The sequence below is a fragment of the Nothobranchius furzeri genome, chromosome 11 (genome assembly GCF_043380555.1).
Source record: "Nothobranchius furzeri strain GRZ-AD chromosome 11, NfurGRZ-RIMD1, whole genome shotgun sequence".
Lineage (NCBI taxonomy): Eukaryota > Metazoa > Chordata > Actinopteri > Cyprinodontiformes > Nothobranchiidae > Nothobranchius > Nothobranchius furzeri.
This window is the reverse complement of record NC_091751.1, coordinates 56495866-56515789: the sequence shown is the minus strand read 5'-3', so window position 1 is coordinate 56515789 and position 19924 is coordinate 56495866. Positions and strand designations below refer to the sequence as shown.

General features: G+C 41.0%; 4 protein-coding genes across 10 annotated transcripts in view; 3 read left to right on the top strand and 1 right to left on the bottom strand.

Moving 5' to 3' along the window:
- Positions 1–2641, top strand: part of LOC107384087 (neurocan core protein) — a 45388-nt gene extending 42747 nt beyond the window's left edge. For all 3 annotated transcript variants that reach the window (XM_015957137.3, XM_054739372.2, XM_015957136.3), the window contains exon 20: positions 2322–2641. In XM_015957137.3, coding sequence (XP_015812623.3) covers positions 2322–2440 — 119 coding nt within the window. In that variant the 3' untranslated portion in view covers positions 2441–2641. The remainder of the gene's footprint in view (positions 1–2321) is intronic.
- A 3321-nt stretch (positions 2642–5962) lies between these two features.
- tm6sf2a (transmembrane 6 superfamily member 2a) lies at positions 5963–9843 on the bottom strand. Of its 2 annotated transcripts, none has more exons than XM_015957134.3 (10): positions 9571–9843; positions 8260–8363; positions 8064–8161; positions 7884–7984; positions 7722–7804; positions 7529–7653; positions 7161–7265; positions 6972–7064; positions 6777–6896; positions 5963–6690 (listed from the first exon to the last, which is right to left on the bottom strand). In XM_015957134.3, the coding sequence occupies exons 1-10, from the start codon at positions 9660–9662 to the stop codon at positions 6481–6483; spliced, it is 1131 nt and encodes a 376-aa protein (XP_015812620.3). In that variant the 5' UTR covers positions 9663–9843; the 3' UTR covers positions 5963–6480. The 2 variants fall into 2 exon arrangements, with proteins under 2 accessions (XP_015812620.3, XP_015812621.3); XM_015957135.3 differs by having other exon boundaries at positions 7161–7262; positions 9571–9841.
- Positions 9844–10979: 1136 nt separating this feature from the next.
- On the top strand, positions 10980–15940 carry LOC129162928 (small integral membrane protein 44). Of its 3 annotated transcripts, none has more exons than XM_054739380.2 (4): positions 10980–11491; positions 12033–12092; positions 14736–15017; positions 15228–15940. In XM_054739380.2, exons 3-4 carry the CDS (start codon positions 14747–14749, stop codon positions 15512–15514), a joined length of 558 nt encoding a protein of 185 aa, XP_054595355.1. In that variant the 5' UTR covers positions 10980–11491; positions 12033–12092; positions 14736–14746; the 3' UTR covers positions 15515–15940. The 3 variants fall into 3 exon arrangements, 2 of the variants coding, with proteins under 2 accessions (XP_054595355.1, XP_054595363.1); XM_054739388.2 differs by lacking the exon at positions 10980–11491 and adding an exon at positions 11524–11880; XR_008562944.2 differs by lacking the exon at positions 14736–15017.
- Positions 15941–16113: 173 nt separating this feature from the next.
- LOC129164834 (uncharacterized) lies at positions 16114–17385 on the top strand. 2 transcript variants are annotated; one of them, XM_070541857.1, is made up of 3 exons: positions 16114–16267; positions 16356–16699; positions 16796–17385. In XM_070541857.1, exons 2-3 carry the CDS (start codon positions 16495–16497, stop codon positions 17029–17031), a joined length of 441 nt encoding a protein of 146 aa, XP_070397958.1. In that variant the 5' UTR covers positions 16114–16267; positions 16356–16494; the 3' UTR covers positions 17032–17385. The 2 variants fall into 2 exon arrangements, with proteins under 2 accessions (XP_070397958.1, XP_054602377.1); XM_054746402.2 differs by lacking the exon at positions 16114–16267 and having other exon boundaries at positions 16281–16699.
- The last annotated feature ends 2539 nt before the right edge of the window (positions 17386–19924 follow it).

Sequence of the window (19924 nt, the reverse complement as noted above, 5' to 3'; positions counted from 1 at the left end):
CTGATAGCTTTCCAGAAAGGGGGGGGGGGGGGGGGGGCTTTGGTGCCATGGTGAATTCTGGCGTGACGGCGTGACCTTACGTTTGACTGTAATTTCCACAAACAGCCTCCGATCTTCACGAGGCTGAACATGGCGATCAACAATCATGCCTTTTAGCCAATGAGGCACAAAAGGTTGGTGAACGTTGTACAATATCACCACAGCGCCCCCTACATTCCTTTAAAACTGTAATAACTCCTACAGACAAGGTCGCAACTGCACCAAACTTGCTATGTGTCATCACACAATGGCACCCAAAACAATCCTGTGGTCATTGGTTGATATTGCTTTAGCTCCGCCCCCTGACAGATATTAGGCCCTGAATAAGACATGCATAGTTCAATTCACACCAAAGTACACGCAAATGATTGTTGTCAACCTACAAGCTGCTCCATGGGGTATTTTCCTAAATTTGGGACAGCGCCCCCTAGATACAATAAAACTTTTGTAACTTCCACAAAAAAGCTCCAAACTATATCAAACATGGTGGGAGTCGTCACGTAACTGCAATCAACACATGTGTGTGTTCACTTGTTCAAATCACTTTAACTTCGCCCACTTACAGCCTTTTGGCTGTAAATGACCCAAGCAATGTTTGATTGATGCCAAATTAACAGAAAACCATCTTTGATGACCAAAGATGACCTCTATGGGATTTAGTTGTGAATGGTCACAGCGCCCCCTAGAAAGGTTCAAACTTCATTAACTTCTACAGACAAGGTCAGAATGGCATTTTACTTGGCTTGTGTCATCACGTGACTGCACCAAACACATCGATGTGGTTGTTGGTTCGAATCCATTTATCTCCTCCCCCTTTCAGCTCTCTGGCTCTAGAAAGCATGCGCAAAGTCTGATTGATGCCAAACTACCACAAAGCCATCTTTGACTTCCTAAGAGGACCTCAATGGGATTTTTTTGTAATTGGTCACAGCACCCCCTAGATAACTTTAACCTTCAATAACTTCAAAAGCATTAAACTTGGTCTGTGCCATCACACCACCAGTGTGGTAAAGATAGAGTATCCCCTTGTGGTGACGTGTGTAATTTATTGGTGGGCTCAGAGGACATGCTGAGTCAGGGTGAGGTGTGGATGAGGAGACCGTTCGCGGTTTATGGTGTCGGGGTGGTCGACGTTTCGGTTCTGCGGATGTGCCCGGGTTTCCCGGGCTGCCGGCCAGGCCAGAGCGGCGCGGAGCTGCGAGGGCCGAACGACGCTGCTTGTAGCTTTAATTTCCTCATGTTTCCTGGTCTTCAACACTTTTAATGCAGGATTAAAACCAGTGGCAGCTGGTGAATTTCTTTATGGTGGGGCACATTTTTCAGATGCACTAACCACATATCACCTCTAGGGATGACACATTACCATTCTTATGCTTCACACAACTTGAACCCAACGAACACAGTACCAGGTCCATGAGCACGCCAGCAACAAAGCTGTTCCAAAAACATGCTTAATGTGAAAACTGCACATGCACTTAATGGGAAGAGGATGATATAAACGACAAATCTACGTTTTCTACCTCAACAACACCCAATGACAATAAGCCGCTAACTGAAAAGCAAAACAAAGCTAATTTCGTGAACTCAAAAGCATAAGATCAGTCTTACCTTTGGTCATAGTAATCTGTGTCATAAAAATCCACTCGGTTCTAACGTCACACTGAGCTGATTCCTGACTGTTTGGGGATATTTTTTTACTGTATCCAAACATTAAGCTACAAATGATGCAAGCAAACAGTTTCATAAAAATTTAAGTCAGAGATTACATCTTTTGAAGTGGTTTTCTGTGGAAAAATTAAGAGCAATTAATCTCTTTCCAGTTGCAGACAGTTCTTTGAGCGACACTAGTCTGGATAAACTGAACAGCTAGACACAATGGGGCCAGGTTTATGCTAATATTTTATAAACCTTCACATTGCAGTACACAGGTATTTAAATATAAATCAGAGGTTATTTGAAAATCTCCCACATTTCCTGTTGGAACTTCATTCTTTTTCCCAGAATATTCATGTAAAGTGAAACAGTGTTAGCTTGTCTGTCTGGGCACAATTAAACTCAGTTTCTCCAAACTGATGTTGTTCAGTGAGCAAGCTACAACAGGTAGAATATTAACTGTTCACAACGTTTCCACAAAAGCACACATTAAAAAATCTGAACCATCCTTTAGCATTTAACTTCCTCACAGACGTTAATTGTGTTTAATCTGATGTTCCTTTGGACTAAATAAATCCTTTATTTAGACAGTTTTAGCTTTAAAAATAAAACTCTCCATCTTCCTTCAGCTCGGCGCTCTCACCAGTACAGGCGCCATCACCACAATCAGCACCACGACCGTCGCCGGAACAGGAGACACGGAGGAGAGGGCCGCAGGGTCAGAGAGGATGTGCACAGCGACTACTGAGCCAAATAATACTATACCTGCTATGCCAAGGTGCTAACCGTGGCCCGTAAAGACAGACAGTAGTTTGATCTTTTGTCTTGCTTTTCCTCATGCTTCGTTTATTTTTTATTACTTTTAACAAATAAACTTTTCTTCTTACATCCTGCTAATATCCACTCTGCCCTCCAGAAGTTTCACTGTTCTGATGCTTCCTTCAGCTGAGGTCCCTGTGAACACCCACCAGACAGCTTAACTCACGTCCTTCCTAATGTTTCAGTAGAGTATTACCTGTGTGAGTGTGTGTGTGAGTGTGTGCATGTCAGATGGAAACTTTTGGGGTTTTTTTGTTTGGTAAAATGTTGCTTGTCTCACAGATAAATAACTCATCCAGACAGCGGTGTTTAGTCGCTGGTAACCCTGATCTGTTTGTCTGTATCTTTAGCTGTCACTGCTTTCCTCCGTCAAGCTCTTGAGTAGCAGGGTTGTTTTACTAACATGCTTTTTCTAGTATTTACTGTTTCTGTAATGTTACTATTTATTATGGATAATTTACTAGTGAATATGCTTTCTTTTCTACTTATACCCGAGAGAAACAGTGTAACTTCAGTTTTCTACCTGTATGTGAGTCCAATCAGTGAAAAAATATAATTTTATTGCCTCTAATCTCAGTTTTGTAAATATTTTTTGTTGCGTGTGATTGGCTGATCAATAGCTGGACTCTGTTCTATCTAATAGACTTCTGTCACGGATAAATCCCGTTGACATACTGTAGATTATATAGGTGGGAATGTAAAATATTCCCTTGGAAACAAAAGCTTGATTGTATCTGATTTGCTAAAGCTCATGAAACTTTGCACGTATTTACATGATTGGTAGAATGCCACCGATTTTTGTCTCTGGTCCCTTTGATATTTTGGTCATCCACTTTTGTTTTGGTGTTCTTATGACTTTTTGTCCAGCTGTTGTATTTCATTCTTAATAAAGTGAATAAAATGAACATCAGCTTGTAAAGTTGTTTCTTTTTCTTTCAGTTCGAGCCAAAGTGTTTAATTAAAGCAGCGTTTTGATGTATTTTTACATAAATTGTTTAGTTTTGTAAGTTAATATTATAATCAAATTCATGAATATTCTATTAATTAAAAAATACAATCAATCTGTTTTTTATTAAGCAAAGCAAGGCAGCTTTATTTATGTAGTACATTTCATACACAGAAGCAACTGTGCGATAACAGCAAGAACATAAAACAATAAAATCAATCTGACAACATTAAACAGCAGAATAACATTAAAAGTCAAAGTTAAAGGATGAGCAGTTACCGTGCAGAATGTGCAGCATAGGAAACATTCATTCAAAGGCTGATGAATACATGAAAGCTTTCAATTTTGATTGAGTGAAGATGTTTAATTTTGCAGAAAGTGCTGAAGGACACATTGCATGAGACAAAACTGATGTGAGCCATGAAGGGGTGAAAACTCAAAGGGAGGTGAGAAATGGGCCGATAGCACAGGAGAAGGTCACACTGTGGGCAGACATCCGTTTTTCTCTCCTGGGTACGACGAAGCGACGCTGCTACTCAGTGGAAGAGGGGAAGCTGGACTACCGCATCCTCTATCTCCCAGGTGGAAATCTGGCAGCAGCCTCCTTTTCATCCCCAGCTTGTCTCTTCATCTGGCCACTGAAAATGCTGAATCACTGCTTCTCCTCATTTACTGTTACCTCTCTATCTGGGCCGTCTCCCAACACTGGTCTGGAGCCATAGATCCAGATTAAAACCTGTGAAAAAGAATGAAAATGCACACATGGAGCGTTTTAACATTGCACTAATTTCAGCATGTGTTCACATTGGAATCAATTAACAATATGACAAAAGGATTAATTTAGTAACATTTTAAAGTATAATCTACTTCCACAGCCTCAGATTGTTAGCCTAGTGAACTAGACCAAATTCTTGCTTTGCAAAGTTTACACTTATTATATATTATATATATATATATATATATATATATATATATATATATATATATATATATATATATATATATATATATATATATATATATATATATATATATATATATTGCATATATATATATATATATATATATATATATATATATATATATATATATATATATATATATATATATATATATATATATTGCATATATATTCATAAATACATTTATTTAGTCTGGCTTGCCAGGCTATCAGATTGTGCTACAATATAAAGAGAAATAACACCTTGAAATAGCTGCATCGTTAATTTTGTTCATCTCATCTTATCATATGTCATCACATCATCTTAAGCCACACTCACAGACTAAAGCAGACTTTCTTGAACTTTACGACTCCAGATCGTTATGAAGATAAATGTGCACCATTTCAAATTTATGGATGGCTGTATTTATTTTCACAGAAGAGAGCCTAAATCACACAGAAGAGAGCACGCTGTGAACGGAGGTTCAAAAAAATAAAAGTGGCGTGACATGAAGGGCCATTTATCTCAGAAAATGGCTGGTGTTTCTGTACGTTCTCCTCTGCCTGCAGCTGAGGCTGGAAACTCTTTGTTATAGCAGATTTGAAATGTTGTTGTAACAGCTACTGAATTAGAAATTTGTGGTTTTTAATCTGGACTAATCTGATTTAAAATAAACAGGAATAGAAGAATAAAAGATTCTGTGCTGACCAAGGGGAAAACTCCAACGTGGAAGTGACAAAAATGCAGTTCCCACCTCATCCACTAGGGGTGGGATTCAGAAAGGAGCAGGTTCTCACTGACTCCCATGTTAAAAATGCAAACTTCACAGCCAAAACAAACAAACAAACAAACAAAAAAACATGTTTACAGCCCAGTTCAAAAAGCAACTTAGGTTTAACAGGTCAAGTTTTCCATCATGACAACTCTGAGAGGGGTGGATTTTTTATGTAACGTGTAGATGTGATTAAAGCTTGAAATGATGAATCATTAGGGGCGTGACCTTCATTAGCTTTGATTAGCTCATTTAGCTTGTAGCTACACAAACCCAGAGTTTGATGGGTGTCAATCATCTGCCCCCTCCCTCCCAACCCAGCTCTCAGCTCCGTTTTTGTAATTTTATGGAGCGACAAGACGCTGCTAAGATGGCGGTGGTGAGAACCACGCACTGGTCTCCTATTCAGCTCTTCAGAAACCTGTGGGGGATAGCGTGGAAGATTCGTCCATTATTTCTACAATCACTGGTGCTGATCAGTGACAATAAGAGCCTTTCTTAAAGATTTAATCTCTTAAACGTCTCAGTCCAATACCTGATCCATCTGTTTTGGCACCAGAGGAAAACAAATCACTCCCGTGAGTGTTTGTATGACGTCTGTGTGTGTGACAGCTCACCTAGATCCAGGGTTCAGCTCTTATCAGCCTGACGGCCAAATGGTTCACGTTGCTTGCTGAGGTCACAGCTGCACTGACAGCTGAGTAGACGGCTGTGTTAAACTGTAAATGACTTTAAAACTCAGAAGAACACATGGAATGAATGCACAACTCTGCCAAATTAAGAAATCTGACATAAAAAGTAGAAATTTATTTTTATTCTGCAAAATAAACAACAGTGACACGACCGCGAGAGAAATCATCCATCTGTTAGTAGAGTTTTGACAAATTAGTCACATCAGGGGAGCAGTTATTAGCAGTTTATATAGGATCAAAGCTTTAATTCAGCTAAACCTGATCATTTTACACGAGTAGAAATAAATAGTGAATCTTTTGAGCTAGAAACCAGCGAGCTGTCAGACCTGCAGTAATGTAAACTGTTATTTGTTATCTAACTTTGGAATGACTCCTGAATGTGTCATCTGAACAACGATCACAGTCCTCACCTCCATCAGTGGCCCTCTTATCAAGGTCCAGCAGTCCACATGAGGAGTGCTGCGTGAGAGGGTCAGCTCAGAGAGCACCGCTTTTAAATCTTCTTTCAGTTTTAAGATTGAAAATAACATTTTTTATTCAGTTTGTGCATTAAATAGTCCAACATTCACTTTGCCACAGCATCAAGGTTTCCTCGGCATGCCATGGCAAACGTGTGGTCTAGTTTTTCTTCTTCTCGTCGTTAACTTGGCCCTCAGGAATGGGTTTCATGAAGAAAGCAGGGTTGGTGTGGCAGCGGAGAGCCAGCAGGACTGGTGTGATGGCGAGCAGCACGTTGAGGGTGATAACGGGCCATCTTTTGTCTGCTGGGACTCGGTAAGTGAAGGGAGTGCGAGAGTGCAGAGATGCTCCGATATGGCACCACTGGGCCTGGACGGAACAGCAGTGAAGGATGAATGAGATGGGAATTTTTACTTTCTTTTATGAAAAATCTACAAAAATTTAACCACAAGTACCTGAGCCATGGCTCCAGCAAAGAAGATGGTCCAGTCCAACATCCAGCTGCATCCAGGAGTCTTTAGACCGAAGATCAGGACGGTGACCAGGGGCACCGCGTAGAACAAATACACCAACATCTGTTCCAAACGGGATCAGTTACGGTTTGAAACTAAATCACAGATTGGTTCATTTTGTTATTCCTCTGGACTGACCATAACCCGGGGAAATCCAACTGGGTCTTTGAGATATGGCTCATACTGATAGATGTAAGTAAAACAGGCATCCAGAGGACAATCCAGCACCACCTAGAGACCAAAAGAGGACAGATATTTATTTAAACATCTTGTCTTGCGTCTCCATAACACAAACCAGAGTGGTAGGCTTTGTGTTGTTTTACTCACAAAACCTCTGAAAGCAGAGAAGGCCAGAACTCCCAGTAAGAGGAGAGACAGGAGCAGGTCGATGGGCCGAGCCAGCAGACTCTTTTTCTGCTCTACAGTGACCTGCTGGGCATTAAACACACTCAGGAGGTGGAGCAGGTGCGGCCTGATTGTCTACAGATTGTTTTATTACATAATACATGGTTAATGCATTCAATTAGTTCTGCAGCTGGAGCCAGAATATTGCTGAGATTTGTTTTCATTGCACAAAATGAAGCTTAAGAATGCTTAAGCGTGCTTGAAAAAACTGCTAAAATATAAAAACTAGTTTTATTTTTGCACTTTAAAGCCATTGAGTACACATTAAATTACTAACACCTGAAATGCACCTTGTCTGCTGTGAGAATCTGCATCTCTCGCTGTCGGCTGAAGAGTTGAAAAGCTGCCCAGAATGGTATCAGAAAGAATGGGACGTTCCTCCAAAATGCTGGCTTGATGTTGGACCCATATTTACCTAAAAACAAATTAATTAAGTTGAATGGTAGTTGAGAGAAAACAGATATTTAACATAGCAGCTCTCACCAATGAACACTCCTGGAATCAGAACAATTTGATTGGCAATGAAGGAGCCGGTCCACAGCAGACCCATAGTCCGATAAGACTTTCTGTAAAGACATAAACATTTTATTTGTTTAATCAAATTTCTCCCTGAACCCACAGGTGTGGAGTTCTGCAGCAGCTCACCCTGCAAACATACGATGGATGATAGCGAGTGAGAGGACAAGGTGCACACCCTCCCAGTAGGACATCATCACAGCGTAGGCAGCGCTGAGATGAGGTTCACCCTGAAAAAAAAATGCCAAAATTATTCACAATTTCAAAACTGTCATGAGGATGGAATGAGGGCTGAGATGGTCGTCCTACCATCTTCAGATAAAAGTTCATGAATCCAGAGATGAACCCATCCTGCTCTAAAGCATTGGTCAGACCCACCACAGAGATGAAGGAACACTCTGCAAAGACTACACACACACACACACACACACACACATGGTCGTACAATGATAAAACAGCAGTCAGCCTTTCTTTGGCATATTTGTATTAAGCTTTGTTTCTGTACCATAAAATAAAGGGTCCACTTTAGTCCTGTGTCGCACTGAGAGGATGAGGAGGAGGAGAACAGATCCCAGAACAACCATTCCCATTCCCAGGATAGGAAGAGGTCTGCAGAGGGAGTGAGAACACACTTTTATCAGAGCTGATTCCAATAATTCTGAACATTTGTTTAAAATATTAAAGAGAGACTGGGCAGTTTTGGCTTACTTTTAGCACTCTCTAGAGTCCGTTCAGTAGAACCAAAAATGAAACTCATCTCCTCCTCTGTGTTTGTCTTTTTGACACTTTAACAGCTGATACGTCTCCCCTCCCTTCATTATTGTCAGGAGTGATTCATCACTAAATTAAACAAATCAGCTGTGTTCATGATCTAAAACATGCAGGAAGAAAGTGCTGGAAGCAGACTGCAGCGCCAGGTATGTCAGCTCCATCTTTTCTCCAAAAACAGGCAGCGGCCCACCACTCTGAAGTTGCAAGTGTGGCATTCTGGCCACAGAAAAGGGTGGGGATCTGAGTGACACTGTATTAACCCTGTCAAAGTTCCTTTCAGCACATACTGGCTCAAGATAATGATTTAAAAAATATTAAAAAGTTGCATAGTAGAGCTTTAAAGCTTTTCTCCACATTTGTTCAAGTCATTTTTAAAAATTAATTTCAATAAATGTCAGTCAACATGTAGGAGATAAGATGAGTCATTTGCATTTTTGAAAATAAAATTAACAGCTTTCAGACAAGCTGCTGAAAAATAAACAACATCTGCACAAATTACATGCATGAAATGACTAGTCAGCTTTCAAGTTTCACAAATTCCTATTAAAATGACAAAAACAGAAATTAGAATCTTTAGAAATAATGTCTAGACCACATCAAACCCCCAAACTTATTTAAAAGAAAATATATTTTTAATTATCAAAATTCTTTGGAAAAAAAAGCTTTTTAAATTCTCTCTTATTAAGGATCTAGAACATCACAAGGCCTTCTAAAAGTCTCTTGTTTTTGTTTTTAAATGGATGAAATTCAAGAACTTCACTAATGAAATGAATGTAATCTAGAACACAATCCAAAGTCACGTGATCTCATAGAATAAAGAGGCCAGGGATCAAATCCAATCAACAGAAAGAAAGAAACACGGAATGATGTTTGGTTTTTAGTTAACTTGCTTCATGTTTTCATGAGTAAAAGGCTATAACATTCATATATTTGGTTCATTATTTTATTCTTAAGCATGTGAGCCTGTATGAAGTCAAATCCCAGCACTGATCCCAAACTTGCTTTAAAACATTCCAAGATGTGACAGAAATGATCATAAACTTACTCCTGAAGAGCCGAAATCGTATTCATCGTGAATAAAACTCCAGGAGCCAACAGAGAGAGCAGAAACACGCTGACCTCCACCGGCGGCCTCATTCTTACACGATTACGTGTCCAAATTCTCAAATGTCTTTTAAAACTGCTCAGGTGGAAATGTTCCAGGATAAAGAACTGGCAGTGGATGGAGACATGTCAAAAAGACAGAGATCTCACCACTGCTGCTGGTAGGAGAGGGTTTAAAGGAGTGTCTGGTTGGCTTTTGATCTGTGATGAAGCAATACCGCTGCTCCAACACACCTCGTATCTACACCGGGTTCCAAAGGTCAGCTTAGGCCCATCTTCTTCCTCCCCTGTGTGTTTGAGGCATGCAGCTCTTTGCTGCCTCTTGCAGGCTGAGGCACGACTGAGGTGATTTCATGGTGCAACCATTGTTTTTATGTATGCGATAGTTTGTTCAAATGAAACGTATGACGTCACAAAGGTTACAGTGCACAAAAAATATTATTTAATGAAACATTTTTGTTTGATTTGTTGTTTTATCTCAAACTTACAGCTACAAGCAGCGACTGAGTTTAACAGAACCGACAGGTGCAAAACTTTGCAGAAAAATAAATGTTTTTACCCTCTCATAACTGGCTCTGTGTCTGTGTCTGCACAGACTGCCACCTGGTGGTACATGTCACATCCAACCATCAAACAGCTCTGTCGTTGGGGGGGGGGGGGGGGGGGGGGGGGGGGGGGCAAAAAGTGGGACACCACCTGGGCAGTTTAGGGTCCTTAACTCAGCCAACACAGAAAAAAACAAAAAAAAAAAAAAAAAACAATGATTGGCAGCAGCACTCAGCTTTGTTCTCTGCAGCACCAAAATTATAAATGATTAATTAAATTAAATTAGATTAAATTAAATTAAATTAAATTAAATTTAGAGAAGAAGAAAAAAATAAAATCTAGACAGTACACAAAAGACTTCTTTTAGGAAAATAGTCAGCTGTGCCAGATGACCAGATGAAAACTTAGATCAGTTTGGAGGAGAAATCTGATTCCTGCAACAGTAAACCAAACTCAGATCCTTCTGACTGCAGACACTGAACTTCCTGTGCTTTAGCGCTCTAATATTCAGATTCTAGGCGTTTCGGTTGAGCCAGAGCTGATAGAAGTTTCCTGTGCCTCTAGGCCATCTGTCCTATTTGCAGTAAGATTAAAAACTCCTGCGTCAGACTTTGCCTATCTGGATTAGAATCTAGATTATATCTAGAGAACAAAAATTATTTTCTGGTCATTTGAAGCACATGAACAACATTGTCCTCTAACACCTTCCCTCGTGTTTTCCACACCTTCTGATGAAGGAGCAGCTTTCGTATGGCTCGGTTGTGATTAATGCAATCTTATCTTCTGTAACAAAGCTGCTGAAGAGGATTATGCTGCTGTTGCCACACAAACCAATGACCAGTGCAAAGAGAGGTGGGGAGCTCATGAGGAGAGTAGAAGCAGGCAGAGCGTCGATTGCGTACAGGCTGTTTCTTCAACCCACAGGAGACACTTTTTTTCATTTCAGGTGACACAGATTTTTGAGCTTTGCTCCAGTTCGCCACCATGATACACCCTTTGATCATCGGCATTATGACCGTGAATACCTCTCTGACCATCTTTTACTGGGCCTTCATCCTGGGCGATGCATACATGAAGTGGATCGTGGAACCAGAAGACAAACCCAAGAAGATAGTCACCCCAGCCTGAGGAGGTCAGCATGGACCTGCCCACCTGACAGACTGACTGGGAGTTATATTTTTGCTTTTAGGACTAGCCCGTAGAGCTTCCAGTGGCGTCTGCTTTCTTTCATTTGTAATCTGGAAAAACTTGGAAACAGTTTTAGAGGAAAAAATACCAAAATCAAAGAGTAAACAAGGACGGAACCATTTTTGCAGGTAATCCTTAGAAAAATGTAATCTTTCATCTTGTGTAACTTGTTCTCTTGCAGTTGGTGTGAATCAGAGGCTCAAACAGTTGTCCCAGTGACTCTAAATGAACTCGTGTGTGTTTTTCCCGACCACTGACTCATTCAAAGGCTGGTTTGTGTCGACCAAATCCTGTTAAGGATTACTTAAGAACATCTCGATAACAACACAGGGAGCTTTACTCCTCTGACAGCTCTTCTGCAGACGTACTCCTTTCACATCCCACCTTTTGTTCTACTTCTTCTACATCCTCTTGCACCACATGGAGCATGTTTTCTACTTCGGTCTGCACCCAGTCTCTTGGTTTATTCTCTTTGCAAACGTAGCCGTCTCCATCATGGAGTGGCAGTTCCTTGCTCGTGAGTATCACAGAATTATGTCAACACCGAAAGAACAGGCTACATCCTAAAAGGATCGTCTTACAGATGCTGCACAGAGGAGACCTGTGAGGACTAAGAAGCATTTTTTTAATTGAGAAATTTTTCTGTTTTCTCATTTTCTCGTTTTGAAGCCATTTCATCCCCAAGTTAAAGAAGAAAGCTGAGCAACAGTTTTAGTTCATGTAAAAAAGGTAAGATTGTATATTTTAAATGTGTTTTTACGAACTTGCATTTCCTGTTTCCATTTTTTTTCCTTTTTCATCGGACCCTGTCATTTTGCCCTAAATTTACTCGGGCCACGATCCATGAACAGAATACAAAACTCTTGTGTTATATCTCTTATATAAGTTGTAGATGTACTCTTTGGGTGAATTATGTAGAAAGTTGTATCTTTTTGATCTATGAATAAAGGGGATTCACAGAAATGTGTGTCCTTGCATCCGCACGTCCATTATCAGCTGCAGATATAATCCATGCAGCGTGTCCTAACTCTAACTGGGAGTTGCTCAGAAGGCATTCTGATTCTGACCAAAGCCTGAACAACCTCAGCTGGCTCCTCTCACTGTGGAGGAGCTGTGGATCTACTCCGAGTCTCTTCCTGATAGGTGGTCCTCATAGGTGAGGACTGGCGTTTTCAGATTGAGCACCATGGCCTTAGATTTGGAGGTGCTGGTCTTCATCTGAGGCACTTCATAATCAGCTGCGGACCTCCCCAGTAAAAGTTGAAGTTCACTGTTTGATGGAGCTAAGAGGACCACATCAGCTATGGCTACATGGTCGCTCATCAACATCTTCATGTGAATGTGTGTGTGTGAATGAGTGAATGACTAACTGTAGTGTAAAGCACTTTGAAGTCCTCCGATTTAGAAAAGCCTTTTACAAGTGCAGGGTGTAGTTGGAACACACCCTCTGCATCCCTTTCTTAAAGCTGAGGCCCACCATCCAAGTGTGCCACTCCACTCCACTCTGAGGTCCACGCAATGTAACAGAGGTGTATCAACCAAGACAGTCCTATAACATCCGTAGCCTTGAGATACCCAGGATGGACATTATAAACCCCATAGAGCACCACCACAGCATAGATGCTTGGCTACCTTGATTGACCAATTTAGCCCTACGTCCCTCAGATCTGGTTCCCGACTGGAATACACTTTGGTGGGATTGAGGAGCTCCTCAAATTATTCCTTCCACCACCGACTGACTATATCCCCTGTTGATATTAGCAGCTGTAATCTGTGAACAATGTTGAAGACCCTTCAGGGAGGCCAAATGGTTCGCTGCAGCTAGTCAAGACAATCAACAGTCTTGTTCCATAGCCTTGCCGAATCCTTCCCACACCCAAGACTTTGCTTCAGTAACTACCACTGCTGCACCCTGCAGACCCTGACTGTACATTGGGACATCCAAGTCTACATGCCGTGTGATAGAACTGCACCCACAAGTCAGACGATACTTCTACAAAGTCAATTATTGACTAGCGACCTAGGCTGCCCTGGTGCCATGTGTACTAACCTTTGAACAAGGTGTTTGTTATGACCAAACTGCGATTCACACAGAAGTCCCACTTATACATCGGACAGTGCCAAGTTGAGCATTAAAGTCCCCCAGCAGGACTGTGGAGTTAATTGTGGGAGCACCATCTAATAATCATCTCACAGGTTCTAAAAGGTTTGAGTTTCTTTTTGGTGCACAAAAACAAACAACAGTCAGAATGTGTCACCCAACCCAAAGGCAATGGGAAGCCGCCCTCCTCTGGGCGGGAACCCCAGTATACAGGAAGAGAATCTGAAGATCAACAAGTAGTCTACCCCAGTGCTGCTCCTTTCAACTCCAACTCTAGCAAAGCAGACCCAATGCTATGTGCTGAAGTGAACCCAGCTATATCTAGCTGGTCAGGCTTCTTCCCCAACAGCGAGACGATGTTCCAAGTCTCAAATGTCAGTTTAAATTTCAGGGGGCTGGAGCCTCTGCTCTGGTCTACCTGTTACACAATACACAAGACCCCTCAGGTTCCTCCTGCTGTTGGTGGGTGGATGAGCCCCTATAGGCTGGGCCTGGCCACTAAAGACCCCAACCTCAGTCTTCCCCCATGGGTGGGACATCGGATACCTTCTGGGCCAGGTACCAGGTACACTGTTTTCAGACTCATGGAAGGTCTTTGAAACTAATCTTTGTCTTGCCCTTCATCTGAGACCAGTTTTCCACAACAGACCCTTTCAGAGGCAAAACTCGCTGAACAAAGCCTTCCGAGATCATTAGGGCACCCAAACACCTCTACCACTGTAAGGTCGCAGTTCAAGGAGGGGATGAATGTATGCATCATAAATATATCTCTGTGTGCAGCTTGGTCTCAGATGACCATAAGCTTCTTTTGCAAATTACTGTCCACCTTTCCTTGCACATATCTCTAATCCCTGCAGATGGAAAGCTGATATTGCTCCATGTCTGACTCAATCCGATTAACTCTGTCTGTCCTACATTTCCCACTCCTCTGTTTCATGCACCTAGAAATGTGACCCCTTTGAGGAAGAGTAGAAAGATGGAATGTCTGATTTTGTGTAAAAAAAATAAAAAAGAAACAGCTTAACAAACAGCACATGCACACGTTGTCGGTGGTGCGCTTCATTTTTCTAGCTATTCGATATTGAATCTTAAAGGCTGTGTTCATTTATGAGACCACCTCAACATTTCCTTCTCTCACTCCATTCCATCATCCTCATCAGCATCAGAAAACCTTTCAACTTTGCTAAAGAACAGTCTTTCTGATAATGTCATCACTTAAAAAACCATCCTTAAACGTTTGCTTCTTTCTGTTTCACTCACCATGCTAACAGTTTCAAAAACCATGAACCAGGAAGTAATCGCGCCCCTGACCTCAGGAGGAACTCCGCTTTTGAACCTCACGCAGTTGGTGTTTGAGCACCGACAGCTCCTCCAGTTGTCCAGCCCAAAGGACGAGGAAGATGCTTATTTTGTGGACTACGTCCCCCCAGCAAGAGATGCAATAACGTTGCCCCGCAGTGTAGTCTATGTCCTAGTTGGAGTGGTGTTGATAATTGTGGTCACATATGCCATAGTGGGCCATCTGATTAAAGACCTCATGCATGACCTAGCAGGTAAAATCTGGAAAGAACGGTATGGACCCTCACCCATCTGTGTTCGTGGTGTGATGAAGGCTTCATCATTTGTTGTTTGATGACAGTTTCCAACGTGTTCACCCTGTGTTTTGTGTTCAATGGACAACATCCCCAATGTTTCTCAGTTTCGTTCCATCAGCAGACAAATACACACAAACAAGTACATATTTTCCTTGCTTTCTATCTCAGACTGGATATTTGGCCCTAAACCAGTGGAGAAGGATCCAGAAGACGAGGCAGCAGAGGAGGAGCAACGACTCAGCATTTCCAGTGATCAGATGGAGATTGGAGACAAGCTGAGGATGGGGAACGAAAAGGAGATGCTGCTGCCCGGTTCCCACCTGGGAGATGGAGGCTGCCGCCGCCCAGCTCCTCCTCCTCCACTGAGAAGTGCCATCGCTTCATCGTACCCTGGAGAAAAAAGGATGTCTACTCATAGCGTGACCTTCGCCGGCCCCTTTGTCACCTCCCTTTGAGTTTTCATTGCAGCAGTAGCACAGCCACTTCTGCAGCAGGTCTTTGCAGTAGTGTTGCAACCTAGAGCTTCTTTATTTCATGCAAAAACATGTATAGTTGTAGTTTGTGGCCACTGCAAAACAAACCTAATCTAATTAGCAAGCCTGTTTTAATTAGATGCAGTATTATGATGCAGTAAGTTTGATGTAAACTCATATTTTATGATATAAAACAGAACTGATGTGACATCTAAATTTCATGTTCAACCAATACATTTGTCCTGGAAAGAAGATGAAAAATGTTGCAAATTTGCAAAATTGACAATAGCCATGAGTCATGCACGTACTCTGTTTTATCACATGTTGCTTTACAAAAGTGTGCATCACTTTCCTCATTCTGGAGGTAAACCATAAGCTACGTTCCAGTAAACAACCTAATAATACAAATGTGTTGTTGTGTCTTGTGTGCTTTCAATAATCCGTCTGACCTTGTTCTAATACCTGCATGAGTCAGGGGGTGACCTGAATAATAAAGGTCCAGGATTACCGTATCAGTTATAGTACAGGGATAGAGGAATGGATGGATGGATGGATGGATGGATGGATGGATGGATGGATGGATGGATGGATGGATGGATGGATGGACTGAGCTCCTGCAGACCGTGAGCAGACTACGTGGAGCTGCAGCAGCTGATCTCATTCTCATGTGTGCAGCTTCACACACAGGCATGCAGCCACGTTTGTGCAGAGAAACAAAATGAAGACTTTCTAAAGGTGAGATCTTATTTTGACTGATTTGCATGAAGTCCTTAATCATAGAAAGCCTGATGCATTAGAAGATCTGTTGTTCTAAACTTTACAGATAACCATCTAGTCTCATTTCTGCATTGGCTCACATAAAAGGCTTCATCAGATTCAATTCTTAAGCTGATACCTTATTGCAGAGGAGCAACTGAGATATTAGGTGGACTCACGGAGCGACAGTGCAGACTCACACAGCTATGGATGTACCATTGGAGAGCTTGAAAACTCGTTACAAGGATGAAGATGGCACCGTGCTCTATGAATCTTATGTTCCACCTTCTCGGGACTCAATCCACCTGCCCACCTACGTCATCTACCTGCTCTTTGCTGTCTTCATTGTGGTGTCTGTTCTGTATGCCATCATTGGCCACCTCATTAAAGACCTCATCCATGATTTTGCAGGTTTGTTATACTAAAATCGGAGTGATCAATCTAAAAAATGCTGAGAAATTGTTTGTGTTTAGAGACATTACAGCTTCCACAGTCTCTGTTTTCCAGACTGGTTGCTAGGGGGGCAGCCAGAGGAAGCTGTGGTCAACTACTGCGAGGCAAAAGACAAGTTTATGGCTGACTGGTCTCCTGAAACCTCCCCTGAACTGGAGGCAATGGCTCGAGCAGAGGAGAACAAGATGATCGACAGGGACTTTATGAAAGCTCCAGTCATCTGGATCATCTCCACAGAACCCAGCAGCACCAGGACGGGACCCAGAGTGGTTTTCGGGAAGAGGTCTTAGTCGTGTGGAAGAACGAAGAAGTAGAAAATCAGATCAGAGACGAGCTGTTGCAGCATGCCCTTCGTTTTTGATGTGAGAATAAGAAAGCTGAAGGGTTGAAGTTTCACTGTGTGGGGCTGAAGACATGTTATAAGCTTTAAAATGGTTCGTCAGGGACCTCTAGAGTCTCTTCTGGTCATTACAGCTGAATTCTGATTAAATTAACAACAAAAAATATGTATCATAATATATTACATCTACTGTTGTTTACAACATCTAATAGCTTCAGTCCAACGTCTCATGTTCCAAAAAAGATGATCCCATTGTATCTGGTAATCTTTTTTGTTTTTTTTTAAATAAAACCTAAAGTGTGGAACATAATTTGTCAAAACGATTATAAACATGGATGTGTTCATGCTAGTGAGTTATGCACAATAACATCAGCAACCTCACCTTCTCATATTCACCAGCAAATCTATTTTTATTAACTATATTTTAACTGTAATGGTAATATTAGATAGTTTAGGAATCACTATTGTTTCTGGAGTTTATTTAAATTGATTTAAAAAATCAATAATTTATAATAGTATCATCAGTAATTATTATATTTTTACAACAGCTATTTTAATCTACTATATTTCTGTAACATTAAATTAAAAATTCTGCATTAATGTCCATGGCAGACTCACAAAGCTAATGAATGACATATGTCATCCAGTAGGGGTCGCTGTAGTGAAGATAAACACCCCAAATGAGAAACCCCAGGAACTTCCTGCCACTTCTGGAATATCATTCACACTATGAGGCAGCCAGCCATCAAGTGTGATGGCCCATCACACTTGATCTCTGAATTATTTGAAAAGGTCCCTCAGCGTGTCTGAAGAGGTGATTTCTGGACTAAATCACACTTTTTTCTCCAACTTGATCAAATGTGTTGCAGATGGGGAACATCATGTTTGACCTTGAGAGTATTTCTCAAAAATATAAATCATGTAAGTTAAGAGATTTTTTTAAATATGGGAATAAAAATGTACAGACAGGAAAACATGTTCAGCAGTTTGTCATGCCATGCTCCTTTTGCGACCGCAATACAATGATCCTTTACCATGTTAGATGTGAAACACTGATCTAATTTACACACTATTTTTTAGAGTTGGAAAGGTTACATTCCTCAATTCTGACAGCTGTAGACAGATTGGGAAGTGTTATTTAGAGTAAGCTTAATAGACACAAATCGCTGAACTAAATTAAAACAACTGAAAATTAACATAATTTAAATTATTCACATTTTGTGCTGTTGACTCTGAGCTAGGGCTGGGCAATAAATAGAAAATGTGTTGTTATCGAATTTCTGCCTCTTATCGAGATAATTTTCCCCATGTCAATAAAGTTGATATTAAAAAATTAAAAGATGTGTGTGGTTGGCAATGTTCATGTCCCTTTAAAAACTGTACGCACCACCGTAATACATGTGACAGCCCCATCTAGTGGACAACTATTGTTTCTGCGCATACCTGTAGTTATCGTCCATTTATCGTTATCGAAGTGAAATCCTCAAAATGTTGTGCTTGATTTTAGGCCATATGGCCTTGCCCTACTCTGACCTCAGTTTTAAAACTTGTGACACCAAATTAAATTTGTAGTTAAACAAAAACTTAAGCTCAATAAAGTAGAATTACAAACACCACCAAGGGTATTAGACTTCTATAATCTCAAACCCCCATACTACTGTCTAAAGTATATAAGACACTGTCCAAAATACACAATAGAATAGCAATCCCTATTGAAAAATGGGAGGTGAATCTATCAGTCAGCTATGACCAGAACTTCTGGTCCCAAGCTTGTTCAAAAACTTTTAAAATGATCAGACACCCCAATTTACAATTATTTCAGAACAAAATCCTACACAGAGTACACTATACAGGTCATTGGATGTTCAGTGTAGGGTTTGGTAAATTGAATACTTTAAGAGCTCAATATATATTACCTCTACTTATGACCAATAAGCTGGGATACTCTATCTGAATATATCAGCCTGCCTGGTCTTTATTGTGTTTTAATCAGAAGATTCTAGGATTATTTATTTATTAGGGGATTGTACATGCTTTGTTTTAATTCAGAAAACGGTCAGGTTTATAAAAGTAAGAATTTATTTTCAAACAATTAAAACATGACAGTTTAACTAAGCATTTACTGTGATGGATGGAACTAGTGATGTATACCTATGTGTGAATGAGATGTTCAGAACTTCCGTATCTAGGAGAGCTGCGTTCTGGATGTAAAAGAGTTTGGTTTGCGTTAAGCTATAAGGTTGATTGCTATCAAAACCACATACAGACACAATCTCACTGTGTTCTACGTACTCAGGTGGAGACGCCCTTTTCGGATCCGAGATGTCGGGGGGGGGGGGGGGGGGGGGGGGGTAGATTAACTTGCATTACGACCAGGTCAGTCCAGAGTCATCTCCAGGTAACGACAGTAAGAAATAGTTTGCGTCTCAGGAATAACTCTTAAGCAGTTGAACAAATCAGCATGTTCTGCAGGAACTGTTTTGTTATATCAGCTTCGCGGGTGCAAAAAGGTTTTGATGACGTGTCAAACGCTTTGGTGGGTTAAAGGGGTGTTTGCTTCAGGTGGCCGGCCTGAAGCTTCTCTAGAACTGAAGAATCACCAGAGTGATCTGGTTTTAATGTCCTCATGTTATGATTGTGTAGCCAACCAGAGGTTGACAAGTTTGAGGATATTACCAAGAATCTCAGAAACACGCCTTCTTTGATCCGGAGGCTCTGATCTGGGGCAAAGGCTAATTATGTGTCATGAATTTAACTTTACCTTACTTTGTTCTTGTGTGAGTGCAAATGTTATGACCTTGTCAAGTAAACATGCTGAAACATATATCATTGAGCACAGATTA